Genomic DNA, 10,066 nt, shown 5'->3' on the forward strand with positions numbered 1-10,066 from the left:
CCCCTGATCCTCCAGTGGCTGCAGCTGCTATTGCAGTTGTGGAAAGTCCTTTTCTTTGAATGAGGTCCGGCAGTAACAAGCCCTGCCTTACAACTGCCCTGCCCATTTTCTGAAAAGCTCAGCAGGCACTAGGGGAAGTACTAGTGGGTGCCACATTGAGGAACCCTTAGACCCTGGTTTAACAGTCTGACCACTACGCTACATCACACTGTCCATGCCAAATCTAGTAAGATTTGCCAAATCTAGTAAGAATTGTTTAGCGGATAAAATGGAATGTGCTGTCCTGCTCTCCTTAGAGGAAAGCTAGGATACAAATATGTTAAGAACTGCCCCATGAAAGGAGAATATGCATATGCCAAGTTTTTATTTCACTTCATTAATATTCATTTACAAAATATCTGAACATTTTTAAAAGCTTCCGCTTGACTTGTTAGCACTGAAAAAATCATCCATCCAGGCACATTTGGTGAATAGCTGAAGAGACCCGAGGGAGGCTTATAGGTTTGTGCGGAAGGTCAGGCCGCTGCCCTCCAGTTCCCGGGCATACACTTCATCTAGCTGTTCACTCTGAGCGACCGTGAAGTGGTTCTTCCAGTCTCCTACGGTGCCTGTAGGTGAGAAAAAGAAAGAACTCAGCCATCAGAGGAAGGGAGCTCTGACTCAAAAGCTAACACTCAGAAAATCTTGTTGGACTCTTGGTTCCCACTGGACTTAATTCCTGCTTTACTACTACAGACCAACATGGCTACCCACCTAAAACTATCCTCAACCATCTTGTTTCCAAGTAGTTCCTTTTCTGCTCTTCTAACCTAGCGGCTTTCAGATTTTCCGGCTTCAGGAATCACCTTCCATGGATCAGTTTGCTGATGTCTTCTCTGCACTAGGAGACACCACGAAAGAGGTACAAGTGCCATTTTTGTAGCTGCAGAGCACGCCCCCGCCCAACTCCTGTACAGCCTCCAGATTGAAAGGTAATTCAAGGGGGATATCCTCTTAGTCTGTAGCAGCAAAATGAAACAGGATTCCAGTGGCCCTTCAAAGGCTAACAAACAGTGCAATCTTAGAAGAGTTACTTTAGTTTAAGCCTATTGAAATTGTAAGGGAATTTTTACCCAAAGTTGGGGTACGGTGTTTATCCCCCAACAGACATCAATGGAGTAACTCTGCTTATGACTGCACTTAAAATGTATTCCTGGAATAAATGTTGTTAGTGTTTAAGGTGCCACTGGACTCTTGTTTCAGGCTGCGTCCACACACAATTAGATATTGCACTATCATTACACTATAGCAATCAGTGGACTTCCCTGTGTAGATATGTGAAGCTGCTTTATAATGAGGCAGACCCTTGGTCTCTTGAGGTCAGCATTGCCTAGTCTGACTGGCAGCAGCTCTCCAGGGTCTCAGACAGAGATCTTTCCTGATACTTTGGAGACTGGATCTGGGATCTTCTAGATGCAAAACAGATGTTCTACCACTGAGCCACAGCCCTAGACAAAGACAATCCAATTGCATATCATTGTTATAGCACAACAGTAGCCCAATAGCCAGTGATCTGTAGATGCAGCCTCAGATCGAAAGGTTGTCCTTGTTCTTCAACCTCTACATCGAGTTGGCTGTCTACTCTCTTTTGACTGTTTTTCCCCAAAGGAGTATTTTTCATTTCTCCTGAGTTTGGCACTTTATTTTCTTTTTAAAAACCATCCCACTCCTGCTGTTTACATGAACTTTGAAATGGCCCTCAAGAAGGAGGCAGGGGTTTCATTCAGACTAATGCAAGGACTGGCCAATCAACACTATGCAAATCCACTTTCAGCTAGAATTAGGGATCCCTCTTGGACCTCAGAAGAACTTGAATGTAGGGATGAAGGATGCTCCCAAATATTGCAGCCCTGTTTTTTTTCCTCCTGGAAAATGCCTGTTTTGATATTGTTTCTCCCTTGTGTGAACTGAACCAGTGACGCTTTTATTTTTGTGACGTTTTCTCTCCCTTCACATTTTTCCTTTTAAATGTCATTAATGATTAAAATAATACAAACTTGGAGAGCCTCAAAAGAAAGGCCATAGACAAGGACTGAAGATAAAGAATTAGAATGAAATTCAGATTTTAATAAAGATTAGTATATAAAACTAGTGAAATGTTCAATGTTAAGAAACCAAAGAAAGATTCCAAGAATGGGATCCAACCAGCTCTTTTTACATTTGCCCATCAAAAAAGGAGACTTGCATGTACAAAAGCCGAGTGGGCTGGGATCTATAGTAAAGAGGAGAATTGAGTGAGTGGCTGGATCCCAGCCACAGAGAGTGTTCACTTCCATGCATACTTTAAGAACTATCTCACAGTGCGGTCAGCAAGACTCCTATACTGGCCCGATCCACAGCAATTCTTCCTTGACATTATCCTGTGACCAAACTAACTTACCTTTTCTCATGAAAGGCGATATGGTATGGTCCATGACAAAAGAAGGAATAGTGGAATAATTCACCATTGGGTTTCCTTTCATGTTCTCAAACATTGTGTGTTGTACAATCCGGGTGAGAACTGCTTCTGAAAGCTCCGTGCCCAGAAAATGGGCTACTTTCTGGATTTCCCGGGCTGGATCCTAGCAAGGGAGAGAGACAAAAGGGTTGATGGGAAGTCTTAAGAGGATGTCAAAGCAAGCATTTGATTGGGACACTCCTGTGACAAGTCCATAGCATCAGAGTAATTCCACCGAGCGTTTCTATCCTCAGTTTTCCTTTGCAGCAGAAAGAACTATTTGGAAGAGCCCTGTGTTTCTGTGCGTGCATGGCCCACTCACCTCTTTCATGTCTTCGTAGAAGAGATACAGAATTGGGTGTCGGTCCTTGGCCTCCCACCAGCCTCGAACATGGTCAAACCAAGAGCCCCAAGCAACTGCAAAGAGGTGGATACAGAGTTGTGGCATCCTGATTTCCATCATTGTCCCTTGACAGGCTTTATATATTATATGGTTGGAAAGAAAACCATGAAGAGCTATGCAGGTGCTCAGATTTATTTCCCATTTTACTAATCCCCAACTCTTCCATGAGGCCAATAGCAGCATCCCTATTCCCTATCTAGAGACTGAGTCCAGGCCTTTTGCCCTTGACAAAGCACAAGGAAGAAAGCTTTTACTCCTGTTTTCCAGCTCCAGTCTCCACTCACCTTTGGAATCAAGGAAATCCTCCAAAAACTGGTCCCAGTTTCCCGGCTCTGGCATCCCCTGGTTCATGCGGTGGAAGTGGAAATAGGAGACCGCATTGTCCTTGGCATTCCTGGCCACATATATGATCTTTGGAGATAGGATGGACATGGGAGAACCCTCAAGATTTAGTGCCAAGCCTCTCTACCTCCCCCACTCCAATTTTTAACTCGTTTGAGAAACATGGATTCAAACATTCAGCTTATTACTCAGATGAGGGAAAGCCTGAAGTTGTGGTGAACTGGTGGTAAAGGAAAGGCACTCTGTTGATGCTTGAAGGCAGCCACTTACTTGTTATACATATCCGAGAGCACAGCCTTCACACTGCAGTCAGATTCCACAACTGAACCCAGGGTGAAATTCAGCAGTTCACACCACACAAGTTTAGAAACATTTACTGACTTGAGCTTAGAAAACAGGAAAGGGTCCCAGGGAAGAATTATATTAAATCCTGTTTTCTTATCAATGACATCTCTGTTATACTGACCTTACAGTTCTTTTCCCAGAACGAAGGAGGCATAAGCTGAACTGGTAGATGAAATTTGAGCGTGCGTGGAGAAGGCATTGCTTCTGCCTTTTTTAAGTCTGAAATGTAAGAGGGCAACATGGAGCCCTGTGCTGATAAACTCTTCACTCTACATTTGCCTCTAAGCACCATGACTTAGAACTAGGATTGCCACCTCTGGGTAGGGAAATTCCTGGAAATTTGGGAGTGAAGTTCAGGGAGGGTGGGGTTTGGAGATGAAAAGGACCTCTGGGCTATAATGCCATAGAATTCTCCCTCCAAAGAACCCATTTCCTCCAAAGGAACTGATCTTTGTAGCCTAGAGATCAGTTGTAATTCTGAGAGATATCTCCAGACCCCACCTGGAGGTTGGCAACCCCAACTTGAAATCTTACTTACCTGAGGGGAAAGGCTTTGGAAGAATTAACTCTATGAAAGGCATCCGTGTGGTGATGGGAACCTGATCGCTTTTCTCTGGATCACCTCCATGCTGGATCAGGTTCACAATTTCCTGGATCCATGTGGTCCCTGATGGGGAAAGGAGGGGGAAGGAAGCATGGTGATCCCCTAATTTTGCCTGTTGCCTTCAATATCACAGATCCATAGACCCCTGTTGCTGTATTTCCAGACCCTTGACTAATGCCCAGTACCCCAACATACCTGCTTTGGGGTAAGTGCAGATGACAAGGTCATCTGGCCGGGCTTGGAAGTTCCATATGACATTCCAGTTGTCTGCCATATCTTTGACCAAAGGGACTCCCTGAACGAGTCCAATCTCTGAGCGCTTGATAGTCATGGATTCCAAATCTTTCAGCTTTGAGTCGAGAGCCATCTTCTGGCAGGGTGGCAGAAACAGTCGTAGAAGACCTTGTTCCACTCACTCTGGTACCGCTGCTTGACTCTGAGGTAAAAAGGCAGGCGTATCAGGCATGCCAGATTCACTCCTCTCTTCTAGATGCAGCGTTGTTTAAGTCTCTTCTTTCTCTCGTGCTTTATTAGGTTTCTGCAGGGCCTAAAAAAATGGGCTGAGCCTGTGAACTTGTCAGAGATCGAGGGGGTGTATTTCTGGATAAATGTTTCTTGCACGCTAAGGCTGGGCATTCTGCCAGCAACTTAGGCAATGGTTCAGATTTTGTAATAAAGTACTATGTGAGGGTATATATTTAGATATAGGACAGTTGCTGCCAGAATAACCTGTTGTCACCTCATGTGCTTTTAATGCCTTAAAGTTTATTCCCTGTAGAGTACCCAGGTAACCCCGGTAGATACAGCTGCCCTTTGCCCCAACCAATGCCACAATAATCTTTGATGGTTTGGATAACACCTAGAAACCCTGAGAGCTTGTTTACCACGGGAAAACAAACCGGACTGGCACAAACGTACTGGGATCAAACATCATTTCTGCCTCAGAGGTTTTGTATAGTCACAGGACAAAGTTCCCTAAGAACAATAATGTTATCGGCTACCATGAAGGAACTGTTAGAACCACATCCAAGTTGTGGTGCCTCTGTGAGGTAGCTGTAACGTGAAACTGTAAACTCATAGACAGTCCTGATAGTATCCTCTTTTCTACACCAGTCGTACTGTACATTCTCGGAGGTTACTGATAGTTGGCTGACAACACAGTCAGCATGATTGATTATTTGGTGAGTGAGTAGCTCTTGCATGTGAATCCCCTGCCCTGTGGGAGTGTTTCTTATGCAATGGTCTGCATTTTGAAGGAAAGAAAGGGGGCTCTTAATGAAAACCACAAGCTCCACCTCTTCAGTTTCACCATTTGAATCCTTTTGTAATTTTTGACTTCATAAAAACCAAGAGGGCTGGGGACTTCTTATAAATCAAGGATTGAGCCAATGGCTTCAACATGTGATGGAAAGAGCCAGTATGTTGTACCATGTGGTATTGGTCTGGGACTGACAAAACCAGGTTTCAAATTTCCACTCAGTTATGAAGTTCACTAGATAATATGTACCAATCTGACTGGAAGTAGGAGATGGTTTTTTTCAAACAGTCAAAATGGCTTCAATGGAGGGTTTGCTGATTGCAGTGTGGAGGTAGGCTTAGAACTACTACATTTGGGTATGCAACAAACTGGTATCATCCGTTGACCTTCCACACTGTAGTTTCTAAAACGAACGAATCCAGACAATGAAGAAGAAGGATGAACTGACAGGAGATGCTGTGAAGTATGAATTGTCATACTAAGTGTTCTTTCTTTTAAAAAAGTGATATTAATTTATTACCAATATCCATGGACAATAACAGGCTAGTCTGATCTCATCAGATCTTGGAAGCTAAGAAGAGTCAGCCCTGGTCAGCCCTTGGATAGGAGACCACTAAGGAGGTTTAGAGTTGCTACACAAAAGCAGGCAAAGGCAAGCCACCTCTGTTCCTTGAAACAGAGGAACAGAGCTTGCCGGGTGACTTTGAAAACTCCATGACAGATCGCTATAAATCAGCAGTGACTTGATGGCACTTTACACACAAAATAGCACATTATAAGGAACGTAAATAAAACAGTTAACAATGGAAGAACTAAAAATAACAATAACCAGAGGTGTTCCAAAATAGGCATACTTGGATTGCTGAGCATTTGTGTGTGTGTTATGTGCCATCACGTCACATCCAACTTAATGGCAACCCTATGAATGAATGCCTTCCAAAATTTCCTTTCATTGACAGCCTTGCTCAGGTCTTGCAAAGTGGCTTTCTTTATTGAGTCAATGTATTAGGGTTGCCAGGTCCCCCTACCTCCCTGGGTGGGAGGTTGGAGGCCCGGCACCTACCTTTTCATGGCCCTTTCGCATGTGCTCTCTGTGCATGCATGCTTCTGGCCTGCGTGATGATGTCACTTTCAGGAAGCATGTGGGTCATGTGCTGCCCTAAGAGCACTCCCATGCTCCTCAGGGGGCCACATTGGGCCTGAACCAGCTGGAATATGGCTGCTTCCGAGCATGGGAGCGTTCCCGCACTCCGCAGCAGCCCGATTTTGCCCAAATCCAGCCCAATTCAGGCTGCTGCAGAGCACAAGAGTATGCCTTACCGCCCGAGAGGCATGTTCCCCCTGCCAGCCAGGTAAGCAGGGGCAGGGGGTGGAGGGTGAGAGCAGGGGATGCTCTGCCCCCAGTGAGGGACTGGTAACCCTAAATCTATCCCATGATGTGTCTTCTTCTTTTCCTACTGCCTTCAATTTTTCCTAGAATTGTCTTTTCTGGTGAGTCTTGTCTTCTCGTTATGTGACCAAAATATGATGGCCTTCGTTTCGTCATTTTTGTTCCTAGGAAGAATTCAGGCTTGATTTTATCTAGAACCCATTTATTTGTCTTTTTGGTCATCCATGGTATAAATAAAACTCCTCTCTAACTCTACATTTCAAATGAATCAATATTCTTTGTGTCAGTTTTCTTCATTGTCCCAATTTCACATTCATACATAGTAATGAGGAATGTCAGTTTACTTCCTGTCAGGTCTGTTGCCCACAGTCCCTCCATCTTTCTGAACTTTGCATTCATCTTCTGTGTGTGTGTGTAGCTTTTCACATAAGCTGTCCAGCTGCTCGGAAGACTTTACTCTTATCTAAGATGGCTCACCACAGCAGCCTTGGGACAGCTCCTTCCTACTCTCCCACTGACTATGCCCAGCTGGTCGGACATCAAGGGTGGGGGGCTTACAGAGAGGGACTGAAACCTTGTAGCAAACATTCCATACGTCTTTCTCAACAAGAGCCCTGTATACAGCCAGACGCTTTTATTGCTTCTGTGTAAACTATGGACATATATACGCTGTAGTTAAGATTTCTCATTAAAAAACCTTGACTCAAGAGAGCTTGGATTTCTTGCTGCAAGGGGGGAGTCAGCTCCACCGTATCCTGTTCTCCATAGACTGACCCTTCCCAGACAGTGAGCACATATACCAGACTGTCTGGGTGAAAAACAGACATCTGGCAACTGTAAGAATAAATTTGACAGCCAATGGCTGGCACCCTGTGGGAGATGGGGGGTGGCAGGGACATGGGGCCCTGCATCACATATGGCATGATGTCACTTCCAGAGGAAGTAATGTCACACTACTCTAGGAATCTCTCGACTTTATCTGATATAACCATAGAGTTTCCAGTAATTGCTAGAGTGACATGACATTACTTCTGGGTTTTCCCCAGAACTGGGGTCACACTATGCACGATACTGGTGATTTTTTGTTTATTTTTCTCCCACTGCCTGAAGGAACTACAGCGGAAAAGGTCTGGCTCCCACCTGGTGGAATGCTCTGTTTGCTGAAATCAGGGCCCGGCAGGACTTACTATCTTTTCGCCGGGCCTGCAAGACAGAGTTGTTCCGCCAGGCATATGGCTAAGGCTGGGCTTCCGCTGGCCTGGAAAAAAGGGGTGTATAAAACCCTCCCTGTGAAGGCTGTCTACCATCTTGTTTTAAATGTGTTGTTTTTAATGAATATGAATTTTTAACTGTATTTTAATATGTTGTTATCCCCCCTGAGCCCACTTGCGGGGAGGGTGGAATACAAATTTGAAATAAATAAAAAATAAAATAAAAATAAAATAATTTACTCAGTGGGCCTAGGTCCCAAGCAATCTCCAGGTCTATTCCTCCCCCAAATGTTTATAACATTCTTATTGCTGTCACCATCAGCATATGAATTAGATATGTGATTGTCTAATATTTTGGACCCTATATACTTTGCTCCTATGCCTTTCCTCTTCAAATTAAGATCCACTCCTCTTACTCCAAACCGCTATGGATGTAGAAGAACCCTCTGGAAATCTCACTCAGTAGCACCTTTAAGACTAACCAACTTTACTGTAGCATAAGCTTTCGAGAGCCACAGTTCTCTTCGTTGATGCATCTGACAAAGAGAGCTGTGGCTCTCGAAAGCTTATGCTCCAGTAAAGTTGGTTAGTCTTAAAGGTGCTACTGGACTCTTTACTATTTCGCTACTACAGATTAACACGGCTAACTCCTCTGGATCTATCAATTTTTAGAGTAATTCAGACCCAAGCAGACATTACTCTACCCTTTTTGTATCTTGGCAAGTGTAAGCCCAGTTAGGTTTTTGTGTGGGTGCATGCCAACTACCATAACACCGAGACAAATAAATTTTTACTTGTATAAACAGTCATAGATTATTTTTAAAATTTTTAAAAACACAAACATATGTAGCTGGGCAAAAATTGACTAACAACATCTGAGCAAAGAAAATGAGTAATACACACTTCCCCTCACCTTAGGTCTAAAACTTAGTCCCCTTTGATGGTGAAGTTGGATACATACAAAATAATCTTAAGGACTCCAGAGTTCAAGCTCTAAAGAGTTTACTCTCTACCTCACTTAAACCTGCAAGTTAAATTCTGCCATTTGCTGACCATCCTTAGGATGGAAGGCGGCATAGTATAGTCCGATCTCATCAAGTCTCAGAAGCTAAGCTGAATCAGTACTTGGATAGGAGACCACCAAGGAAGACTCTGAAGAGGAAGGCAACGGTGAACCACCTCTGCTCCTCACTTGCCTTGAAAGCCCTAGCAGGGGTTGCCATCTCTCTCTCTCTCTCTCTCTCTCTCTCTCAGAAAAAGCATCAGGATTCAAATCCCTGGAAACCATAAACATTCTGATCTGGAAAATTATTAAGATGTTGGAAGTCTCAGAGTTCTGGGCCGATTCCACACTACCTTAGCTCCCGCTTTTCTTGTGCAATGATTGCTCCATCTGTTATTGTGCGTTCTTCGCTTGTTTGTCCACATCACCCTTTGAATAGCGCTTCTCCTGCGCAATCCGTTGATCACATCCCCTTTCAAAAAGACGGGTAAAGGGGCGGGAAAAACCCGAACGGCCCCGCGTTTTTGTTTTTTTTTAAAGGACAAATTGATGCTATAGCGACAAATAAGCATCCTGGTTCAATGGTACAATGACACCATTAATATAATATATTTTAAAAAATCACCGAGACACTTACGATGAGCGCTCGGAACATCACAGCCTGCATGCTGGTTGAAATCATCCGGGAATGGGTGAGCGGTCACTATCACCTACAGCAGCATCCCACAGCAGAGCTTCATTTTGTCTTTGGAAAATTGACATCTGTGCCTAACTCGTCGGCACAGTCCGTGTCGGGGCGTAACATGAGCCATGATTTCAGTATCATGTGGATGCCCCCCCCCAAATATATAAATTGAATTAACATATGAAATTGTTCCTCTGATATTTGAGGTCTGCCTGCTTTTTTAAAATGAGATTAATATGATGAGATGTCGCCATATCGACACGGTACTCTTTTATTTTTTAAAAAAAGGGGTGGGGACAAAGGCGGAGAATTACTCCTTAATTGGGAGGCGGGTCTAGAGAGGCTTGGA

The 10,066-nt window shown here is 44.0% G+C and overlaps 1 protein-coding gene across 1 annotated transcript; it reads right to left on the reverse strand.

Annotated features, from left to right (window-relative positions):
* Positions 1-345: 345 nt before the first annotated feature.
* On the reverse strand, positions 346-4,733 carry LOC129338689 (sulfotransferase 1C2-like). Its single transcript, XM_054993107.1, has 7 exons — positions 4,366-4,733; positions 4,105-4,233; positions 3,688-3,785; positions 3,164-3,290; positions 2,799-2,893; positions 2,420-2,600; positions 346-608 (listed from the first exon to the last, which is right to left on the reverse strand). The coding sequence occupies exons 1-7, from the start codon at positions 4,535-4,537 to the stop codon at positions 496-498; spliced, it is 915 nt and encodes a 304-aa protein (XP_054849082.1). The 5' UTR covers positions 4,538-4,733; the 3' UTR covers positions 346-495.
* Positions 4,734-10,066: the final 5,333 nt, after the last annotated feature.

The sequence above is a fragment of the Eublepharis macularius genome, chromosome 12, assembly GCF_028583425.1.
Source record: "Eublepharis macularius isolate TG4126 chromosome 12, MPM_Emac_v1.0, whole genome shotgun sequence".
Taxonomy (NCBI): domain Eukaryota; kingdom Metazoa; phylum Chordata; class Lepidosauria; order Squamata; family Eublepharidae; genus Eublepharis; species Eublepharis macularius.